The sequence below is a fragment of the Sylvia atricapilla genome, chromosome 1 (assembly GCF_009819655.1).
Source record: "Sylvia atricapilla isolate bSylAtr1 chromosome 1, bSylAtr1.pri, whole genome shotgun sequence".
NCBI classification, from domain to species: Eukaryota; Metazoa; Chordata; class Aves; order Passeriformes; family Sylviidae; genus Sylvia; species Sylvia atricapilla.
The window spans coordinates 41,534,670-41,559,695 of NC_089140.1; the positions used below are offsets into that span (position 1 = coordinate 41,534,670).

At 37.4% G+C, this 25,026-nt stretch overlaps 1 protein-coding gene across 1 annotated transcript in view; it reads right to left on the reverse strand.

The window, feature by feature from the left end:
* OSBPL10 (oxysterol binding protein like 10) overlaps positions 1-25,026 on the reverse strand; it is a 117,398-nt gene that overhangs the window by 71,636 nt on the left and 20,736 nt on the right. The window contains exons 2-4 of the mRNA XM_066320289.1: positions 14,259-14,440; positions 12,484-12,563; positions 2,191-2,379 (exon numbers count right to left, since the gene is read on the reverse strand). Of these exons, the coding sequence (XP_066176386.1) occupies positions 2,191-2,379; positions 12,484-12,563; positions 14,259-14,440 (451 nt within the window). The remainder of the gene's footprint in view (positions 1-2,190; positions 2,380-12,483; positions 12,564-14,258; positions 14,441-25,026) is intronic.

Sequence of the window (25,026 nt, forward strand, 5' to 3'; positions counted from 1 at the left end):
TCAACTTTTTCCATTGACTCAACTACTGTATTTACACGGTGCAAAATTAGTTAATGCAGTCCTATTTACAGAACAATTAAAAAAAAACCAAACTTATTTGCATCATTCAATCATTCAATCAAGGCAACACTAACATTGATCTATAATCCTTTTGCAGTCTCTTCCCTTCATCCAGATCATACCAAATAAATTTCAAATAAAAAGCAAAGATTTGGGCGTTGAGGAAAGGATTAACTCCCTCTCACCGTACTTTTAGCTCTTATTTTTCATTGTTTCAGATTAAAAAACAAGACTAGAACAGATTTAAGTGCACTTTTGTGAGGGGGTCTGGACATACCTCTTTACTGATGAATTTAACAACAGACGGTGGATCTAACAGCCATCCATTGATTCATATACAGAACAAAGACAGTCCCTGAAAACACAGGGACATATCATACACCCAAGTCTACTGCATTCCCTCTGGAAAATGGGGGAGAAGGAAGTGCACAGAGCATGCTGCTGAAATAAAATCTGCTTCCTTCATCTGGAAAAAACAGACTTATCCTTTCACAAGATGGAAGCAACATCAGTTAAGAGGCCACTTCTTACACAAGACTGGGAAAGAGGGCAGAAGGTCAGATTTCTCCACTATTATGCTCTTCTTTAGGAAGCAGCACACATGGTAAAATATCCAATACGTAAAAAGGAAAACTTCACACATCATCTTATGAAATCTGTTTATGCATCATTCATCTTAGTACCACTTTCTCTCCCTGAAAAGCACTCATTTCTTTTCAGTCGTTACTGTATCTTCAGTATCTGAGGGTTTTTTTCATTACTATTGCAGCTCTCTAAAAGGAACAGCTGCTGCAGCTGAGGTACTGTTCACATCAAATAAAACAAAATAATTACATTCCATCATTACAGACTGAAATCTTGTAATAGTTACCTTTTTTGGAATGACATCACATCGCAATACACTGCAAACAAGTGAGTCAGCAATTCACTGGGCTTTTCTTCAGGAATGATACCTGACCTCTTATTCATTGTTTTACTATTGGTTAGTATTTATTTCTTCCAGGTGTAGTTCTTTGCAACTGACAGCTTTTTTCCTTCCAAACTTACTATGATCAGCACACACACTAATGCTCTCTTTTAAATTGCTTTCAGCCTTACTCAGCTTCATTCAACTAAATTGCAACAGCACCCACTGTTGATTTTATTAATAGATTTAAGGTGCACTCTGAATTCAACCTATGAGAGCAAATGCATTTAGCATGCCAGAAACAACCTGGGCGAGATGATTGGTAGATAAAGACAGGATATTTTTATAAAAAATAAACAGATGTGTGTTTTCTATAGAGTAAAGAAAATGCGGGTGACATTCAGACAGCGAGTTCATAATTTCTAATGTTAACTAGAAGAAAAACAAGCATTCCTCCTCAGGATGAGCAATTTAAGCCTTCATTGAGAGCATATCCCAAGAATTTATTCAAATTCTTAACATGAAAGATGAACCAAAAAAAAAAAAATTAGTAAAGGATGAAAGATGAAAGTGTGTCCTGTGAAAATCTTCCATATATTTAAGCTTAAAACTCTGTACTGTTTTTGTTGTCTGGAAGACAGACTTAAATTGGTATGAGTGTGGTACAAACAGGCTTTAAAAGAAACAAGCTTTCTTCTTTGGTTTTTGTGCATTTGACACAGACAAACCATTTTCCTTTTCAAAGCCAGCAATATAAACGCCACACAAAGTGAAGACCAGAGCAGTATAGCAACAAACTGCTGAGTGTGAGGAGCTACGTCCTCATTCACACATTCATCAGACTTATTCAAGTAGTTTTTTTCCAGCTTTACTTAAATGCTTCAGGGCCCCACTTTCCAATCTGAAAGGTATGGCTGCACAGAGCTTCAAAGAAATTTTCCTCCAGTACTGCAACATCACTGCAAAGTCAGGGAGCTGCTGCCAACCTACTTCACTTTTAAGCACATGCACACGCCAAAGTTAGCATCAGCATTAAAAAATCTCTATGCACCTGACCTGAAGCTGAACCACAACCAAAGCCCACCTCTTGCTCAGCAAGGGGATCAAAACAAAGCAGCCACAAAGTAGGAAACAAAGAGAATCATTAACTTGTCAGATTCAATTGCTTATTCTAAAGCAAAATAAGCACTTCCAAGTTAAAACAGCAGATGTTCCTCTCTTACCTCTCTGACTTCATGGAGTTGACCAGACTGCTGGCTCTTTGCTCTTCGAGCAGCTGCAGGTGATTTGTGATGTGTGATGGTTACAACAGTTGGCCCACTTTGATTCATGTGTTTCTGGCCACTCGGAGATGGAGAATTAACTGTCCCAGGAGGCAGCAGAGATGAGCTTCTACGTGAGGATGAGATGTTCTAGAACAAGCAATAGGATTGTGCTTTAACACAAGTAAAAATTTACAATTTAGGTTATGCATTTGTATTGTTTTGTTTTTCTCACAAACCAAAATCTGGAGGTGTAACTGATTTATTCCTTCTGAACCAGATGCATGGCTCAGCAGAGATGTTCTCGGAAACATTCGAGCTATTGCCTTTGTTTCTTGGCTTGCCTGAAATTGGTCTTTGCAAAAATCTTCACAAATTCTTACATAAAAGTACGCTGCTTAGTTCTTACAAGCCTACTTTTTAGGAAAGCTTAGGAAAGATTTTGTAGAGTAACAACAATGCCAACACAAATATTTTTTAGGAAACCACTGACCTACAGTTCACTAAACTGGTGTGAACAGCAAGGAAGAAAAAAATCTTAATGCTTTCATTTGATGAACTTCGGAAACAGTGTAGTATCATTTTCAGCATCAGAGGAGATGCAATTTTGGCAAGGCCAATCCACACACCAATTAATCATTAACATTTGAAACAAAATATGGCTTAAAGAAATCAACATGTTCTGAAGTAAGCTTGGGATAAACCAAATATACAAAAAAAGGCCAGAAATAAATCTCCAGTGGTATCTGCAGTATGAATACTTTTAACATGCAACCGTTAAAATCAGTCAGGACATTCGGTTTTTATCTAAAACCCCCCCCCCCCATCAGTGTTGCTATCTCAGTTTGCTCTCCACAGGCCCCAAACAAAAGTTATCCTAAAGGTCTATAGGACAGCAATTCCCAATCAAGCTCAGATGAGCACCAGATCACCATGGGACATGATATATAAAAGTGCAATAAAAAAAAAGTTTCTCTCTTCTATTTGAACTGTTGATTGCATCTGCAAGGTTAAAACTGAAACAGAGTACCTTTTACCTCATGAAACACAAACCAATTCAGAGAGTAACATTAAGTAGCACTTCAGGAGAGAAGAAAACACACAGCTCCACCAGTAAAACACCTTTCCACCTCTCCTTCAAACCTTGCACAAATAACAATACAACATTGCTAAGACAGTCACCATCAACACGAGGTACTTCTCGTGAGCCTGCTGGTGAGTACACAAAAGTAATCCTTGGGTGAAATCTCTCTTCTTATACCTTACAGGTCACTTTTTGAAATTCTGTGGTAATCTTCAAACCAAGGTGAACAGGTTCCAATTGAAGTCAGGCCTCATGTTACCACCACACTGACTGTAAAGGACAAGGCAGATTATTTGACACTGCCCAGGAGGAATGAAACAAGTAACACAATCTCTCTGCCACGGTCACACAAAACTAGACTTCAGACTTCATGAAGGTTTAAAAAATGGCTTATCACATTGCCAGTGTGCAAAGAGCTACTAATCTCATAGAAATAATTATTATTACATTGGTCTAGACTTAACATTTATAAATGCTTCCAAGAATGATGGTCTGACTCTTTTTGAAATTAATATATTCTTTGCTACCATGCCCAGTAAGATTACAATAATAAGCATCTATTCAAAAATTATCCACCCTGGCTGGTAAATCACAATTGCATTAAAACTGGATTTGACTCCAAGGCAAAAAAGCAGCACGAGGTGTAATTTGTCAGAAGGGCACAGAAGGTTGCTAGGGTTATAATTCATCTTCCATTTGAAAGAGCATGGCTTAGATGTAACTACAATTAAAAAAGAGCCAGAGGAAAAGGTATTTGAGTAAAAGAAGGGGATGAGGGAAACTGAATTTCCTTTCTCAAACATATATTCTACATAAAAAGGCTATTCCTAGTATATAAGAGTGGAATATACTTCACTAATGTCTGTCTTTCAAACTGACTAGTATCAGAATACTTCTGAACTAAATTTAAACTGGAGAGTAAAAACAAGATAATTTTATTTTTTAATTGAAAAGTCAACTTCTCTTTTAGGTTAATAAAAGTTATTTTTGTTTTAGAATGAAATCTTTTGACATTCACTGATATTTTAGTATCATACTGTCACAATAATACACAGCTGCTACTTTAAAATAGCTAAACAGATCCTAAGATTCAGCAGCAATGTAAAACAGTGAGTTTTCCCATTAGTTTCACTTAAAGGAAAACAATATTCTGTGAGAGGTAAAGTTTTACTGTGTTTTGATTTTCTTGAGGGAGCACTATAGACCTGCACACAACAAAAGCTAGCACAAAACATCTATGAAAAATCCATGCACTGGTTCAGGCTGTGGGACCATAGCACATTTCATCTGGCTCTTCCTAAGTTTTGCCAAGGCGTATAGCAGCTCACAGCAACTTCTGGTGAACAGTCATTTAAGGCATGGAGTTTGGGGATCAGTGGAGCAGGAGAGAAAAGTCAGAAAGAACAGCCCATCTCTAGTTTCAGTAGGGCTGGTGCTCAAGAAGGCCATCCTGCTATGGGGACACTAGGTAAACCCCAATCTCTAAACACACAAGTACACAGCCTGACAAGGGCTGCCCATGATCCACTGCCTGGTGCACCTGACACTCAGCTCTGCCGTAGGGCAAGTCATGGAGCTTTGTGACCTCCAGGGAGAGATCACCTCTGCCAGCAAGTCTCCTAGAACCCTCTGCTTCCCCTTGCAGCACAGAAGAGTCACCAATCCTATGTAGCTGATGCTGTCAGGGACACTGGCAATCCGGAATTCACACATACATAGTCTGTGCCAAGTATCAGAGCTAAATAGATTGGTCCATGATCAGCTCCTACAGGTCTATAAGCAAGCTCTCCTCACCTTTGTTTTCTGTCCCTTTATACCCTTCATCCATCTCTAGTGACCCAACACTTCCAAACAATGTGCCAGAGAATTCCACCAGCCCACAACACAAATACTCCAGCACCTAATCTGGTATTATTCTTTAGAGGGCACCTGTAGCATACAAACTTTAAATGAGCTCAGTATCAGGATCTCTGGCCACCTATGAAACTACCTCTAGGCAAGGCCCTACGACAAACAAAAATTTACAGCTTAAAACTTCCAAAATCAGTCACAGCCAGTATGCATGTGAATGTCTGCAGGAGGCAGTTCTTACAACCACTCAAAACCTTTTCAAGTTGGACTCCCCTCCTCCACTGCCACAGACAACAGCAGCAGAGCACTGCACCTGCTGCCTCCAAGAAAATGGGGGAAGCATCCAATTCCTTCTGACAGCTTCTTCCTGTCACTGCCAGAAGAGAGCTCTCCAGGAACTGCACACTCAGCCCCTCAGGCACTTTTGAATTTTACAGCACATTGTCAACACCTATGTCCCAGCCAAATACTTGACTCCTCTTTTGCAGAATTTCTTGAGATTAAACACTGGGAATGACAAGCGTCCCTTTTGCAATGACACACAGCTGTGCAAAAATCAGAATCTTCCGTGTCTGTTAAAATGCAAAAACCTATGTGAAGTTTTCCACTGCTAAAAGCACTCTAATTATAAATCATACTACAACAGCCATTAAAGTCACTCTCACAGGAAATCAAAGCAATGACAGTAACTGAAGGGCCTTTATGCCTGATCCCCCAGCTTTTCGCCCAGCACTGCTCATGACTGATCTGCCCCTCTAATTATTATCACATATAATTTTCTTTGGTCTAGCTGCTTTCTGGCTCACAACTAAATAAATAAAAAGATAGAGGAAAGTCTGATGAAAGAAAGACGTAAGCTCTTCAACAATTAGAAATGCATAGTGCCAATAATGAGTCAAGAAATCCACAAGTTGAAGCATCCCAAAAGGACTGCAGATTTTCTTTCCTGAGGCTACACTTTACCATTGCACCAACATTTTGCCTGCTAATAAAACGAAACCAATAAAAGAATAATAAAGAAGCTAATAAAAGATTAATTTGTAACTTGCTTTCATATGGGTTTTATGACCTAAAGCTAGCTGAAGTATGCTTAGCTAAAACAGATTTGGGTTAAGATTTTTATTTTAGTAGCCTGTCCATCCCCATGATAAAAAAGCAGTATAATGAATGCTTCCATTTGGATATCAAAAATCCTAACAATAATGGAACTGCAGAATATTAAGTTCAAACTATACTAATGTTTTCATGACTCATTCTCCCAGGAGATTGCCCTTCATGTTCACAAAGAAGCTGAAGTGTTTTTCACCCTTTACCAGAAGCAAATAATTTTGTTTATTTTGGAAGTAAATGCAATGTTCCAGAGATCAATAAAATAATTTCTGAAGTGAATTGTCATATCTGCTTATGGTTGATAATCATCATTTTCACAGGCACTGTGCCACAGATGTTTATCTCAGAATAATAATTACCAAAATGATACTCCTTTACTCCTCTGCATATATACAGCACAGAAAACCAATCTCTGCATGCAGCTTTAGAGCTATGGGAAGTCACATGCTATCAGAAAGTAATTACAATTCTGAGACACCACTATTCTGTGTTTTAATTCCCATCTACTTCTTTTCCAATGCATCCTAAGTAAACAAACACGGATAAAAGATAAACGTAGACACAGTTCTGCTTCATTTACATTATAATCATTCACAAATATTAAAATGCAAATCACAGCATCTACATAACATCCAAACTTCAGCACTGCAAAGGGACCAGCTTACAATGTTTTGCACATTTCTGTGAAACACCATCTATAGTACTAACTTTCCTGATAGAACATCATAGTGCTTCATCATCTTCAGTAAGGCAATATATGTCTTTTTTTAAGCAAGAGACTATGATAATCATTCTATCACAAAATCTTTTCTTCATCAAGAACCATTTGAGCATGTTCAATCCTAAACTGATTTTCTTCCATTTCTGTAGAAAGATTTTAGAAGCAGTGAGCAACTCTTATTTTCATGAAGCTTCCAAAGGGAGGAAAAAAGATGTCAAATACATACCTATCAACAGCCAAGCACTGCTTTCCTCTCCAGCCCCACTACTGTAAGGATTTCAGTGCATGTTTTAATTAGAAGTGCCATTCTTTAGTTGACTTCTATAGGTCAGGGATGAGAAGAAGAAGCAGACAAGCATACCAACAGAGGAACAGCAAAGCTCAAAAGCCAAAGCAATTTGACATGCACAGAAGAACCAAAACAACACTGAGAAGGACTTGAAATTTTCACTAACGTGGCTTTATGAAAAGCTATCATGAAGGTGTTAAAAATATCCAGCTAATGATCCACTTAGAAATGTAAAGGTATCTCTGTGACCATTCATTATTAAGGCAAAAAGAAGCCTGATAAAACCAAAGATCTGTGACAGTCATTCTCCCAGCTGTGGAGAAAAATTGCACATCTGCCTCATAATAATTTGATTAAAGCAGAAGGCAGCAGAAGGAAGGGAACTGGATTGCAATTTACAGTTGCAAGGAATCAGCAAATGAGTTCAGCTTAAAGATGAATCCACACCATCCAATTTTAAGCAGCTAGCTTGCTGTGCAGCTCCAAACCAAAAGCTTAAACAACAGAGAGTCTGTCTCCTTATTCTAACAAAGACCTAAACTGAAATTTACCATCTGAGCACAGAAATTACTTCAAAAGATAAAGGTTCTGTTCCCTGTCACATTACTGAGACACACTGAGATATACAAGGGTTATATGCAAACCCAGCAACCAATCCACACACTGGCATTAAAAGCTAGTTTAAAAACCTGTGTTTGTTTTCAGTACTGCTTTTACAGCCATCATCATTAAACAGTCAAGAAAAAAGGAGTATGAAACGGAAGAACTAAAAAGCTTGTGATAATTTCTGGATACAAAATTATTCTTGGAAGTTACCACAGAAATTATGCATATGCCTACGCCTTCCTGAAAGCATTTTATATCACTGAATTCAAATTTGACTAATGCTTTAATTAAAGCTTGTACAAAATATTCCCTGAGAATAGTCGAAGAGAACCAGCAATCCTATCCAGACACAGAAGATTTCTTCCAATACAGTTGATTTGGCACTCACGGAGGTAAAGCAATCTGTAATTAAGTGAAATGAGACTTGTATGGGAATACCAAGAACACTAAGACTATCTGACAGCATAGGAATTATTTGCCAGAGAACACTTCTCTTTTACTGCTTTTTTTTATCATTACCATGTAAAATTTAATTAAAACGAAGTCAGAGACTTAGCTTGTGTCACATCCATTCATTAACGGTACTGCTCACCTTTGGACCATTCATTAGGATGCAACTAAATTTAGTGTTTAGTATACAACTTTTTCTTTTTTCAAGCACTTCTCTATTTAATTTCCTCCACCACCCCAATCCCCAGCTGAAGCTTTAAAAAGTCATGACAGCAAGTCATTCAGTAGCATTTTGAAGCAGTAGCTGCAAAAAAGAAAGGAAATTAATGCTGATCTAGATCCAGTGCAGTAAGAAGGAATGCTCTTCTCTGAGTATTTCACAAAAACAGTGACACGGCTTCAGCTTTGAAAAACATTGTCCAAATTACCAATTTTTCTATGAATTCCCTTCCAATATCTATTCAATATTTTAAAAACGTGTTCTCTCTCCAGTATGAATGACCTGTTGCTAAGAGTTACTTTGCTGGTATTCTTGGGAACCTTCCCACTGCTTGCCTGGTTATCCCATTTTTTTCTTCATATTTAAACTATACTCCACTTGCATAACATGAAATATATCTCTCACTGCATATTTTTCACTTCCCATTCTACCTCATTCAAGTGTATGACTCCTAAAGGACAGCTGGAAATTTCAGCATCTCAGTATTCTGATGAAAAAGGTGAATTTAAGCTGCAGAAGAAGCTGGAAGCAAACACTCAGATTCCAATCTTCTCTGTTTCCAGCAGAGACAGAGCTTGGATTCTGTTCAAACTCCAGAAACTCAGAACATATGAGTATCTGCCTATTCATAACAGCACGATGAGAGACAGATAACTTACAGTTTTCACTTACTACACCCCTTCAAGTATACAGAGAGGGAAGAATAAAGAGATCCAGCCCTGCTGGGCAAGCAGAATAACAAATCACATCATGACAGTCCTATCAAAGGTAGAGCTATTTTAATAAAACCCAAAAATACAGATTTTTGTGAAGTCCTCGATTACGCAAAAGTAAGTCAAACATATACCCATCTCTGTGTCACTACAAATCTTTCTACATAATTCCAGACCCTAAGCTAAACACAAAAGAAGGCTGTGGCTTCCTTTCTTAAGGTGGCTAAAAATAACAGAATGCTATTTTATGTAGATTTAAAATATTTTAAAGAGCACGTTTCCACTCCCATGCTAATAATCATTTAGTATGAAGTACCATCATCGACAAGAGAAAGAAAAAAAAGAATACATCAGGAAGAAATGAAGCAGTTCTTGCTTCTCTTATGTCCCACCAGGCAGTGGATACAAGTAAGAAATTTTGAGTAAAGAAAAAGAAAGAAAAAGAACAGAAATACTTTATTTTTCTAGTTTCTGGAATTTCTGTGAAGGATTGCTACCTTGTGAACAATATCTGATCTTCAAAGTCTAATTATTGTAGCATTCAAGCTTTTGATCCCTTCCTTTTATAAAAAAAAGCAGAGAGAAATTTTGAAATTTACTTGTAGATGAAATTCAAGTTAGCACTATATGCAATCCTAAAGCCAGGTATAATACTCTCTTCAGTTAATACTCTATACTGAGAAGATAGGAGGGGAAAAAGGAAAAAAGGATATTAAAAAGACGACATAAATATTTTCAAAAGAAAGGTTTCCAGGAACAGGTAAGAACAAAACTGCTTCAAGTACATTCCACTTCTGGAGCAAGAAGTAGAGTCATCAGTGGTCTCATCTGAAGCACATAAATTCCCAACATTTTATTTTCTGGATTGTTAACTATAAAAATACAGAAGATAGATATTCTCTATTTGCTCCATGAGTTACAAAAGCAGAGAATTAAAAGTGCTTCACTAACAAACATTTCAAGTGAAAAGTGACCTAGCCTGATTTGTAACACAGATCTCTAAAAAATAGTTTTCTTCAGCATTTCTGTTTTATACTCAACAGATTCAAGCTAATTAAAACATATCTATTCCAAAATACACCTACCTATACTCCAACTTCCTCTGCCAAGTTTCTGTATCATCAGTCTTTAAGAAAAATACAAGAACTCTCTTCCTACTATCTGAAATACTTTCATTTAATTCCTTTGCTACATATGCCCACTACCCCCCAGTTAAGTAAATCCTTTTATTTTCTTGCACAATGAGCATAGGAACTAGAAGCATTGTTGGTCACTATACAAGAATACAAGTAGTCCAGTGAGATGCTCCCCATCCTAAAACCAAACTGTTTCCAAAAGCTGTGCCTTAGATTTCTGTGACAGAAACTGTCACAGAAACTGTCTTTGCATTTACTAGCCTTCCACTCATTTAGTCAAGTCTTTCTAATAAAATTCTCCTTTTCAAACACTTTTCGAATCTATAAACATTTTTGGCATCGAAAACATCCAAAAATATTCTCCACTTTATATTCACGTCGTTTTGGGGGTTTGGCGTTTTGGTTTTTTGTTTGGCCTGCTTTCAACTCCTTTCTTTGAAGCTCCCCATATAATATTACTATTAACAGCTATTATTAATACCTAGCAAATACTTCCTATTCAGCCATTGCAGGGCACCTACTATACTGATTTTCCCTTTCCATTCTCATTATCAAAAAAAAAAAAAAAAAAAAAAAGACTACAATGAAATCAAATTTCATCACAGAGTTCATCCTGTACAAAAGAATAACAAATATGAGGAAAACGACTTCATTTTCCCCACTCCAGTGTTTCATTTCAGAAATGGAAGGGGACTAATAAAATATTCATTACAAGTATTTGACAGAGAGCAGTCAAAGAATTATCCCTTTTTTTTTTTTTTTTCCTATAATTTCTAAAATTTTGTTAGCTTTCTTTGGACCACTACTAATGGCTGTTTATTTTCATTGTTGTAACACTAAGATTTTTCTCAACACACTAATTAATTTAGAACAGAATAAGTAGACACCACTCCTATAGAAGGAGCTCAATACAGCAAGGTAATATGAACAGAAATTATTACTAAGTGCAACAGTTTTTAACTTAAGAAGAAAATATGATCCCAACTTCAGTTCCACAAATATCAGCTTCAACTAAATTACTGCCATTCTAAATGAGATTTTGCTATTAAAATAGAGTAATTTATTACAAGCAAGAAAAGAATAAAAACAAAGCCAATAGTAAGAAATATTATGAAAATGAATGTAGTGTAGAAGCATAAGAATTAGTATGCAATTGCACAAGTCTCTGATAACATATACATCAAACAATAGTTTTACCACCTCATCACAGTTAAATTATAGATGCGAAACATTTAAATGCATTTAAGAAGTGACCAGAAAACATACTGAGGAATAACTCCTTGATGGCAATTGAGTATAAAAAGTTGGCATTACGATCTGGCACAGGAGCTGCAAATGAACAGCAATTGTAAGAGCATCCTGGTTGAGCAGAGTTGCACCTTTCTGAGTAGTTCTGGGCCACATCTGTATACAAATTATATGGAATTCCAGTGCACAAGAATTTTAAAAGTACTGAAATACTCAAGCTACTTAATTCTCCTTCAAAAAGGGTTTCATTTGTACCACAATTCATGCCATTTTTACTTGGTGGTCAGAGAGAGCCTCAACCCATCATTTTGCAGTTCATCCTTTTACCTACCCAAAATATTTATCTGTTTGAGGACAAATATTGTGGACAATTAGTTCTAAAGAAAAGTAAATAACATAAATCTTCATATGATGAGCTCTTTCCAATTTAGTGAAGAAGATGAAGAATGACTGCTGCTAACATCTATGTGGAGCTTCCTATAATAAAAGTCACTGAATTGTATAAAATTAAATAAAACTGTATTAGTTAATACTTTTCAATACTAATCAGGACATCACATGGCATTTGTTAATAAACAGTTGGTTCAGCCACTCAATTAACCATGCACTTCACTATTTTTTCATAAACAGGAAATTGTTTATTTAATCAGATCGCCCAAACTGACTTAAGTCTGCTCCAGTTAGTGACAAATGACAACTTGCTGCTTTTACTCAAAACCTTCTAAACACCAAGCGACTAATTACAGCAGCCAATCATCCAAGCTATGCTGCTCTTCACCTACTCCACTTAAAACATAATAGTTACTTCTCACTCTTAATTATTTACCTTAGAATCACTTTCCTTGTGATGTTTGGCACAGGATCGAAGCTGAGTTATCCAGTATTGTTTCTCCTTCGCATCAGCAGCTAGAACAGAAACAAGAAAATGCAGCCTATCACACACAAATCAATACTCTTTTTTCCACAGGAGGTGACAGAGCACGGCAGAGGGGGAAAGATTAATTATTAATTAGGATGCAGTATAAATCCTAATTTATGCTACAGAAGTACACTTCAGTTTTTCAGTGCAACACATCTAAACCCGTACTTAAGAGGCCAATGGAAAGAAATAAGCTTCTGAGTCTTCTTCATAGTTATCTCCTCCACAGGTTAGCAAAGCAGAATGACCTACCTCAAGCAGACATTTTTGCTCAAAATTTTTCATCCACTTTTGTTTTACTTGTCTGTCTTTGTGGAGGACACGGGCTATACCACAGTATTTAAATCCATAAAGGCTCTACACTCAGGCTGTCAATCAGCTACGAGACAAGCTACCAGTTCCCCAGATACTTAAGTGCTTCTCTTTTAATGGAGTTCAACTAAATCTCTCTCTAAACCCATGTCATTCGCATGCAACTTAAAGAAACAGGAATAAAAATCACAATTTCCCCCACACACCTTTAAAAATCAGCTTTAAAAATTAGTGAAGAGTTTGTCTGCTCTCAGATGCCCCCTATGTAATACAGTGAATCTGTTTATGAGAGAGGCTTTTTTTTTCCTTAAACTACCACAGGAATCCTCATTAGGAATGGCAATACAGAGTTGATAATTTCAGTAAATATTTTCTCTTACTTCCTCTGCTATTGAGTATCTTAATGGCTTATTGACTCAGCATAAAAATTATTTACTGATTTTAATCAAATTCACAGACATCATTAAATTAAAAGCAGCATATTGTAATCATTTGATGATTTTAAGTGATTGGAAAAGCATAACAAAACAACAAGTGTTCATGCTTTCTAGTTGTGCAACTTTCAAAGCATTTCAACAGAAATTCTCCCTAGTTGTTTCTGAATTCAGTTCTGTGTATGAGAGAGGAACACACTGTACCACAGGGGACTCCTGCATGCTCAGTCCTGCTGGACAACTGACAAACTGTGGTCACAATAAAACTAAGAATACTTCTGTCACACTACATTATGCATCTTCTTTTTTAAAATAACAGTTTATTTTTTATAAATTAGTTTTATTTGGAAGCATCAGGATCAATCAACCATACTGAAAATACCTTAAAATCAGAACCACTGCCTTTTCTTTTTCTTCCCTTTTTGTAAATATTCCAAAGTAACTCCTATATACTCTACATTGTCTGTCCTATACTTGGAAACAAGGGAAAGGAAAATTTTACATTAAAGGTGCATTCAATTACTCCAAGAGTGATAAGAACATAATATCTTAGTCTCTCACTAGCATTTTTCCCTTCTCTGACCCATCATCAAATTCATTACTGCACATTATCTGCAGGATGGTGTCAAGCAAGGATAGTACTAGAAAACAAATGTTATGCTGTTTTATGACAGCAATGAGAGCAGCTTTTTCTTACATTGGAAGCAAGTAAGATATAGCATTCAATGCACAGTACTAGATTACAGAGGCCACCTTGAGGTACCTTCCAGCCCTAAAAGTCTATACATTGTAAAGTCACATTACTTAACTCCAGATTACTCCTCCACTGTGTTTTAAAACATACTATGTAATAAGAAATGAGACATGAGAGAAGAGATGCAGAAGTGGGAGTGGAAGAGCAGAACAATTCAGCTGTCACTGTGAGCAGCACTGTACCTCTTAACTTGTACATCTCTCCATTTGCAGAGTAGACCACCAACATGTGTGGCACTTCATCACTGGGCGATATTATAGCTCCAGCTAAAGACAAGGCTCCTCGTGGCTTTGGGCTCTGGTTTTTAGTTTGTTCATTCATGAAATACTGCAGAATCCCCGTCTCAAAGTCCAGCACAAAGTACCTGTTGAAAGAAATTACAAGCATATAGTACTTCTGCAGAAGCTTTTCATGCTTTCATCCAACAAAGGGCACAGATTGATCTTAAATCAAGATCATAAATATATAACTGAGGTTAAAGTAATTTTTGTACTTACAATTTTATAAGGTATTGTTATTAGGCTTGGTTTTTCAGGGGCAGATGATCTATTCCTCTATTTATTACACAAGCCATTTCACAATAAACCAACACCTAGGACTGAAAGATCACACAAACTAAACTAAACTAGCTGGGTTGCCCAAGTGCACTAAATGAAAGTGAACGTGTTTCAGAGTTGGTGTGTCAGCCTCAACAGTTGAAAACTATTTTTTTCTTTTTTTCCACAAATAAACCGATCCTTGACAACAGCACACATCCTAAATTCCACTTCCCTCTGGAAACCCTCTATACTATACACAGAACAATTGTTTAACACTAACCCTTGACCAAAAGGAACAGACAGCAACCTCCTGGCTTGCATAAAGGTCAGTCTACTACAACCCTCAACAGACTAGAGCAAAGATCACACAAATGCAGGTTGTCCCCCTGAGCTGCTTCTAAAAAACACCACTAACAATCTGGCTAGTCCCACTAACACAGGCATTTGTAATATACACTACTTGTGACTGTTCCTCTAAGATAATATTACCACAGGTCACATGAATTTGTGTACAATATTTCAGAAATTATTGTGATTATTCGGACTTCTGTAGCTTTGTATACCCCAAATTTGCTCAAGTTCCCACATTTTGTATTAGCTTTTTTACTAAATCCCCGGTATGCAGAATATCTCTAACTTTTCCCATCACAGAACATTTCCAGGATTGTCTCCACAGCCTGCAGTTATTGGTGCTGGTCTGCTCCTCTCCTTATTCATGCTAAATAAACCTGGACATGATGCAAGCAGGTATTGCCTAAGATTTACTGAATTTCAGACATTTTACTTGGGACCCCTTCCTTTGCTGCAATTATGCTTAACTCTCTACTGCCACTGCCATTAGAGCAAAGATCAAATTCTCTTCCAGCTGTCACAGACTAACAACCCTGTCCCAAAAAATTTTGCTTCACTACATCCCTTCATTTGTGCCCTGACTCCATCTCCCGCAAACACTTCTGCATCCCTTTCCTCAAGAAACAAATGGAAAGCCACCCTTTTGTAATCACGTAGCAATCACTTCACCTTCCCTCTACAGGTTATCTTTGACACAAAGAAGGACTAAAGGAATGGGAAGCTGAATGACAACCACATTTTCAATAGTAGTGTTAAAGATAACGATGCCCTAAAAGGAAACTGCCAAAATTTCAGATTACCTTACTGACTTCTACCAGTTCATAACCTTCCTGTTGTGTTTGACTTTTAAATTATTTTAAAATACTACTCTTCCAATTAAAGAGCATTTTTTCTCTTCAGGTTGCTTAGTAGGAGAAAATTATGCACTTAACTGCATCATAAACTGGGGGAAACATCAAAATGTGAAAACTTTTTTTTAAGTCAGACTTGCATATTTCATAGTAAATTTTAATTTTGCTCATACTCATTTTACCAGATATTTTGGGAATATCTGTTACATACTCGAGAAAAAGCAGAGCACTAGAGAGAAGGGATGCCATGCCCCTAAGAAAGCTTGACCCTAGAGCTAATGCTTCTCCCCATCATCTCTGAGCCCAGCAAACAGGTCTAGACTTTATATGCAGTGATGTTCATTCTGAGCTTGTGCCATCCTCATTATAATTTCATTGCCCTTTATTGTTCAGGTACAAATAATTTATTTCAGCCTTTGTTATCTGGCCATTTTTTAATTGATTACTACTTTGGAAATCACCATTGTGGTTACTTAAGTACAGCTCTACAATTAACAAAAGGAGGAACAACAGCTAGAGGAGAAAAAAGAGAAAGAAAAAGAGAGCCAAGAAAAAGGCTCTTCTTCTCCTTTTAAGACCAAAGGATTTGGGGAAAGAAGTTCCTCAGAGTCTATTAGAACAGAATCTATTAAGTTACATAAACACTACGAGCACTTCAGCTCAGAAACTTCTGCGTGCTAGACCAGCAAAGCACACCCAGAATGACTGTAAGTGCCACAAAAATGGGCTTTGCATTGGCTTAAAGCTACCCCAGGGAAGGACACCAGCCATTCGAGTACAGAACATGCCTTTACCAGCATAATGACACCTGACAGCAGCAACTTCTGCAAATTCCCAAACACAGAGACGGCATCCTTCCATACCCTTGTTATCACTGCTACAATGTTAAATGAATTTCTAGCCTACCACAACCTATTGTGTACAGTCTCAGAAAAACCAAACATCATCATTGGCTTTGTACCTTAGGTTTTTTGAGATGAGGTCTTAGAAGCCTGTAAAAGCAAGCAATGTTTCCAGTACCAATGAAACAGTAATTTTCAGAAAGAAAAAGGTAACTAGTTCTCACAAGCCCTCACATTACCCACAAGTATCCTGCCTTCTTTCTTGTCCCAAAAGAACCAGGAACTTTTCACAAGCATCTTGGCCATGACACTGTTCACATCACACAGAATCAAGCATTTCCTTTTCAGAGGTTATGGTTTGATGTGCAACTCCCCTCTTCACCTTTCACACAGTGGTATCACAGAACAAGGCAAAAATAAACTGCACAGACAACTATAGCCTTACAAAAGAAGCAGGGAGATAACACACTTTGAAAAGTGCTAAAAGGATAGAAAAAGCCAGGAGAAGGAATAAGGAATTAAATGTCAAATCAAGCAGTGCAAGGCTTCATACAAAGGAGGTGGAGGAGGGAGGAACACAAAGAGATAGGAAAAACAGGAGCGGCTTTCAAAAACATTTTCTCGCATCACAGACCAAATGATGACCCAGTTCAGACCATCACAAAAACACAGAAGAAATGGAGACCAGAGTCTTTCATTAACTGAGGATGGAAAAGCATTACACATATAAAGCAGTACAGAAGAGAAGGGTACGTGTCCCATTTTAGAAGCGCTGTGTAGCAGAATCAAAAGGATAGAGATCTCTTTAAACTTCTAAAAGCCATTTGTTCTGCCTACAAGGGAAATAACAGCACTAATCTCTCTACAAATGATTCATCTTGCCACCTCATCCTTATTTCTCTACTGGCCTTGCTCACATTTACCCATATTTCTGTAACTAAACCTCAGATACCAGTGATGAAAACAAATGTACTCTTTAGAGATGTCAGACAGAAGGCAGCAGAGTCCAGTTATGTCATACCTCTCATACAAAAAATTAGTGCCATAGAGAAATTGTGAAACAATTGTTACTGAAAGACACTTCCAAAAGACAATTGAATGCTTCTGTTATTCTAATACCAGAATAACTTTTTTTTTTCAAATTAATAGTCTTTAAAAGAGTCTGCCTAGAGGTAAGGTAGAAAATCACCACTTAAGCATATTTTAAGCAGTTTTGACTCCTTAAGTACAGTCCAAAACAGGCATGCAAAATTACAGGCAAGAAAATGCAGGCTACTTCACAAAAGAGAAGCCAATGAACTTCTTACTTCAGATTCAAATCCATTCAGAGACTCAAAGCTTCCTGATCCTCTGGCCCAGCTTTCCTTAAGCTCCTGAGATCCACCAGGATACTCCCCCTCTGCCATTCCAACCAAATGCAGAGCCACAACCAATCAATTACAAGCAAAAACATTCACCTCACTCTGCAAAGCTGAAGTCTGACACTACCAGAACTGTTACATTTTAAGTCACCCAAGAGGTTGTCAATATGGCCTGATGACAATTTCTCTTTTACTTCCCATATTTCAAAATTAATGCTTTCTCTGCATAAATCCTAAGTATTATAAATTCGACAGCTCTCTGAATTAAACACTTGTGTTTCACCATGCCCTTCAGCCATTCACTCATTCATAGCCATTTAAAAAAATTAAAATGTCAAGCAGAACACGCATGATATGCTAGGAAGTGTATGTAATGTGTTGCCTTTTGAATTCATAGGAGGGAAGGGTCAAACACTGTAGTAATAAAGTATTTCAACTGGGTTTGCTTCTGCTAATATGAGCATTTATTAGAATAATAATTCTAATAAATGTTCATATAATTATATAGTATTACAATAATTTATTATTAGTTCCCTATTCAAGAAGATTTTAAGAAAAAGCAATGACTATGCTTTAAAGAATGAAAAAATGCTGGTAGCATAGCCGAAGATGAAAGTGCTCTACCACTAGAGCCTGCCAACAAAGAAGAGCAGTTTAACAAGTCTTCCATGAGAAAAACTGACATTTCATCAGTATAACAGATTTGAGGCAATAAAGAATTTTTAGGAGATTTTTAACATCACACATAATTATCAAAATCACATGATGCAAACATTTCCCACGTAATTTACTCATCTCACTGGATTTAAGAATTTTAATTTTCCCATTTCCAGTCAAATTAATCATTACCATATTCTCCAGTGGAAATGAATACTTACATAAGTAAATAATTAAAAATATCACATTTCTATGTATTTCATCATTCAATTACACCTCATAACATGGTGCACTGCTCCTTGAAGCTGTTACTTGGATGCAAATCTACAACGCACCCAAAATTATGCTCCCAACAGAAAAAACACCTCAAAACAAGTTCCTCCTTTTCTTCCCTTATTCTGAACACATCTCAGAAACCAACCATCTGAACCCATGTTTTCACTACTCTGTAATCCCAAGAAATTTTCAATGTAGGATTGCTAAATCTTTCCATTGTGTAATGCATTCCCAGCAATTTGAATACTCCTCACACCCTTCTTTCCCACTTAGGTCAGTTTTCTGGACCAGATTTTGTACAACTTCCAGTTTGAATCCATAATGTGACACAGGTTTTTTATAGACATTTGCATCTGGACAAGTACAGTCCCAGTCAAATCTTCCATTTCTGACTCCATCTTTTAGAACAACCTCAACTCTTTTGGAAAGCAGCATTGTATTAATGATGTCCTTGGGTTGGTAGCCTATAGTGGAGTCCATGCCTCATAGTTGGATTCTATCTAATCCAACTTTGTGTTTAAAATTGGTATGGATGTCCGAATACTGCACACTAGCACACACAAATCCTTCTGACTGAAGACAAACATCTTCCAATTTTCCATCATTTCCAAACAATAAAATTGTTTTCATTCCATTATAACCTAACATAGTAAGTACTTCCGGATGGAGAGGGCTGCTGGGTTATTTCTACAGCAGGCTAGCTTTGGTTCACCTTTTTGGAGATTTTTCCCCAGTTACTTAACTTATTGATGTATAGAGGAACTTTTCTTTCTAAAACACCATTTTAGGTCATCTGCAGACATCTTTTCTTCTAAGCCAGTCTCACAATACATACTTTATGATCTGCTTTTTATTTGGCTTTAGCCATAAAAACGCAAATTGTTTAAATCAAATACACTTATTGGAAACAGCATAGTATTCACAGAGATTTAAAACCCTGATAGGCAGCATCACTTTCCCTACCACACTGGAATAGTTATGTATTAATGTATATGTAATACATGTAACAATTCATGTATTTTCCCTTCTCAGACTTCTGAATTCATCATTCCAGACAATGTGACAAATACTGTGCTCTATTCCATACTTCAGCACCAAATTAACACAAGAACAGACACAGCTCACAACAGAGGAATTTCACTACCGTCTACTTCAACCCTATTCTCAACATTTGGGTTTCCAAACACATTTTTCTTTTGCTCCATTCCAATCTCCCCCAGTCACTGTCAGCACATATTCTTCACTGATTCCATAACCTTATAAAGGAAGATTTTCAAGAAGGCATCAAACTATTCTGTGATTTTTTTTACCTTTTTTTTAGAAGTAGTTTTAAAATAAAACTGTAGGATAGAAAGTAAATTATTGTGTCAAAGGAAAGCAAAATTTATGGCTCCAGTAACTGAATGAGATGTCACAGAGAAATATTTCATTTTTAGGAAACTGTGTCTTATTAGGACATCCTGAACACCACATTTATACAACTACTTCTTTTTTTCCCCTTTTACCTTAAACCATAAAACTAATGGAACTATTCAAGCCAATAAAGATAAAGCATAGCACACACACATTCAACAGCCAAGGACTTTATTATTAAAAATCATCTCCAAAGTTGTCATTTAAAGACCGATGATCAGGAGAACATCCTCACATTTCTCTACCATCCCTTCTGCACTGAGATTCCTCAAGTTATCATTTTCTAATATATGAAAGCATTGAGAACTACAGTATTCATTAAAAGCTTTACTGACTTTGAGCATCCATGTAAGAAAACTGAATTTTTAGAACAGTAATTTTTTGGCATTATAGAATTTAGTCAAGATGAACTACAATTTGCTGGATACTTTTAGAGGTGTTCTGCATCTAAAATGTGGTTAAGAAACAGAGGAATTACTATCCACAGCTAACAGATGAAGAACTTGTTTTTTGCTGATCAGGTCCCCCATGACTTTAATATTCACAGAATTCTCACACAAATAAAATATTAAAGAGAAATCTCCTGTCCCTGTCTCGTCAAGTCCCAGCAAGCCCTCTTTATGAACCAGAATGTCACTCCTTTTTCAGTGAAGAAACAACTGCTACAGACCAGCTCATCAGGTCATCAACCTCTGCTTACAATGCCAGTTATTTTCAACTGTCTGAACTTCTCTGCAGTGACATATAGATACGTTGCCTAGATTTTACAGAAAAAGTCTACAGTAAGGATAAACATTAAAAATTGCTTAGGGGTTCATTTTTAGGAAAGAAGAATAGGCCTAAAAATAATGCCTCCATCTGTACCCATCAGGCTTTGAATTCATAGAGAATTGTGGACAAGTACATCCATCATACTAATCTGTGCTTCAGTACAACAGGGACATGCTGAGGAGCAGCAATCACAACTTAGGGACAAACATAAACAGAAGGTACACAGTTGAGCTTGATACCATTAACAGCACCTACAGCCCATCACACCGGCTGGCTACCTAATGCTACTTCATGTCACTTAGTAATCCTTGTCACCTTCCTTTTCCTTGTTCAGAATTCACTACTACTTAACAATTAAACAGACTCAAGCTTTTGTACTACGGGTCAAGAGAAAAGGGACACAACTGGGGGAATAAATGGGCTGCTGTAATTTTAATTCTGGAAATGTTATTACCCAGCTTGATTCAGGTCACAGATTAAAAACAGATCTTCCAGGCAGGAAAATACACTTTCCTTCGTAAGAAAAATAATGAAGACCTAAAACAAAACAAGAACCGAGTACTTACATGTAATTTCTAATGATCTGCATGTAATGAAAGGATATAGACCTTTAGAAAGACAATTCTGTGAGATTCTAAAACAAGATCAAGGAAACACACACAAGAAAATCAGTTGTGCACACACCAACTTCATTCCCCATCTGAGGGGAAGGCAGAGCTGTGCAGGACACAAGGCTCAATAGCTAAATTGGTTCTCACTAAAGCCAAGTCTAGATGTTTGCAACCATCTAGACACCAAAACAAAGGAAGCTGTCTTGTTCATCTTCTCCCAGTCCCGCCTTCCCACTTTAACCAGGAGCAAGGCTTTACTCCTTTGACAAAGTAAAACTACAGACATCTACTTTGCAGCCTGTATGGATAACTGCTGCTCGACTCCAAGTCTATGTGCAGTACTGTCCTGTCTCAACTAGCAATAAAAATCCCACCAATAAACAAGGCAGCTATCAGAAATCAAGTGCTTCACTTTCTTCTGTTATCCCCTAAATCTAGCTAAACTGGACTTTACATTCAGATGTTTAGTTTCTACCTAGCCATCGTCAAGAGGATGCAAAGAAGCAGAATGCATGAAATTAGCCAAGGAATATTCTACTTGCAAAGTACCTTAAGAATACCCAGAGTAACAACAGTTAGAAGAACTTATTACCAATCTTGGTCAGTAAGTAAATGACAAAAACAAAACTTGCTTTCATTCGCACTACACATCACCTAGCAAGAAAATCCAGAAGTGAAAACACACAAAAAAAGGCCCCCAAACCTAAATATTGGGGGGAGGGGGACACACACACTAGATATTGGAAAAAAAAACTGAGCTTCTTCCCCAAAATAAAGAAAATACATCTATGCAATGAGACAACCAATTATACCCAGCTTGTGAAAGAAGCTTTTACATACTAATATTTGTAAATCCTGCTACTCACATCAGCAGCTATCAAAACTTCTGCTTCGCAAAGAGCTGCATTACCACACAGCTTTAAACACCTCCCAGAATTATACCAGTTATGCCAGGAATCTTACTGCCTATTCTTTTCTGTAACACAAAACCCCATCAAAATCGCAAGCGATACAGCAATATTCGACCTTCTGAAAAAACATGTCACTTTCTTGCTTGACACTTTCTGTAATAGGTTTCAAAAGATTTGACAGGTTTGACAAGCACACTTCACATCAAAAATTGCCTGGTGCCCAGCATCCCTTCATCTTGCACAAAATACTTATTAAAAATACAGAATTAAATAAACAGCTTAGAAGTTGGCCTAACATACCAAAAAATACAACCCTCCAACAAACTAAATACCAAATGTGCAGGGAAGTAATCAGAAAGAAGGCAGCACTGAAGGCAGACACTGGGAAGGCAGCTGCTCAGAGCACTAATGAGTCCAACAGTGACTGACACTACTATGTATTATTCTTCCAACAGTCTCTCCTTTAAGTAGGGACATGTACACACACAGAACACTTCCAAGATGGTAATATATGAAGACAAATCAATAATGAAGTGAGATTTGACCAAGGGCAGTATTTTATGGAGATTTCTGTCTGCTACTTGTAACATCCTACAGGAGACTTCACAGATTGACTAAAGAAGATGTGACCTTTTGTCCCGGGGTGACTTTATGATGCTTGCACCCCCAATCAGCTACTCTGTTCATGCTGGATACTAAGTTCTGCACCTTTAAGACCTGATTCTGAGAGTGAAGGTGGGGAGAAGCAGCACAGAGTTTGTTTGCAGAAACTGCACTCACTCCTCCGCACTCCTGTTCCTGGACTGTGTTGTCTATGGACAGACAGTGGGAGAGAGCTCTCCTTTGCTTTTAGCTCATTTTTAGCTAGCTGAGGCAGAGAAGTGCCCCAGACTGTGGCTTTTCTTCTTCTTGGAACTGATCAGCCTGCTCTGGACCAAAAAACCAGAAGAACACTAGAAGACCACAACCATGGCCACCAGGGCCCAGGACAGCATTTTCCAGCACTAGGGTAAGAGACTGGGCAAGCCGAGCTACAGCCCAAGACAAAGACTTTCTGAATTTGCCATCTCTTCAGAATGGCAAGAGGTTTTATTCTTTAATATTATTCATCTTTCATGTTTGTGAATACTTTGTTTGTTAAATAAGCAGGTTTTTTTCCATTTTTCTTCAAGGAAATATTTTCCTGAAGCAGTTGTGGGAGGGGCCACTTGAATCTGTTTTCTAGAGGGACACCTTTGGAAGTCTCGTCCCAAATTTGCCCTAAACCAGAACACCTTTGCTTGGTCTTTCTGCTACTTGCTCTTACAACATCCACAAACAAATCAAATACATCATATATATCATTTGACAGCCTGGTTCTCATGAAACATAATGAGAGACGCACAGTAAATTCAATCACCTAACATAATGGCCCCACAACACACAGTCTCAGAGCCTGGAATTGCTGGTTTTGTTTCAGCATTACCATGCAACAGAGTTTAAAGAAAACCACAACCCACTGAATTTGTGTGAGTCAGTCTGGTCTAAATCACAGTTTTATCTCAAAATACTGTCATCAATAATCCGAATGCTCTACAATTTGCAGCTACTAAATTGTAGCAATCCCAAACAAAAACACCCATGAAAAAGGCTGTTGAACAAAAAACTTATATTCAGTTGAAATATCCCCATGTGAACCTTCTCCTTCACCTCAGCAGCTACAGCTTGCCTTCTGAACTACATTACTAGGTCATAAAATGTATGAAGGAAGCAGTAAACCCACACAGTCACACACCCTGTGTCTAATACACACTATCTCCCACTAGCCGCATCCTAAGCTTTACTATCACTTCCCTCTTACGGTGTACTGGTGATGAATTGAACCCTTATTTGCAGAGATGAAGTTGGTTTATGTTTCCCTGACTTGTACCTCCCAAGTCAAGTCTTCCCCTCTCTTCTCCAACAATTTGCATTCCTCACTGGTAAGAACTAACCCAGCACTACCGTTATCAAATATTATGTCTCATCTAGGAGAAGCACCTTCAGACAGCTGCAGATTTTTGGAGCTCTCTTTTGCTGCCAAGAATTACAGACCATCTACAGAAAAGCACTCAGCTATGAGAAAACCAGTATGACCCCGAGTTTTTATGCCAGACCCTACATTAGTTAGGATTTCACCTGGAGATAAAATACTTTCAGGGACTGAAATATTAATGAAACAAACAACAAAGGCACAGGGAATGACCCTGGACAACAGTACGAACATTGATCCAGAGAAGGAGACAAGGACTGGATGACAAACCAAGAGACAGCCTAACACCTCTAGGCATGAACATCAGGCAAACTATTTTAGGTAATCAGACCACAAAACTGACAGCAAAGCCTGCA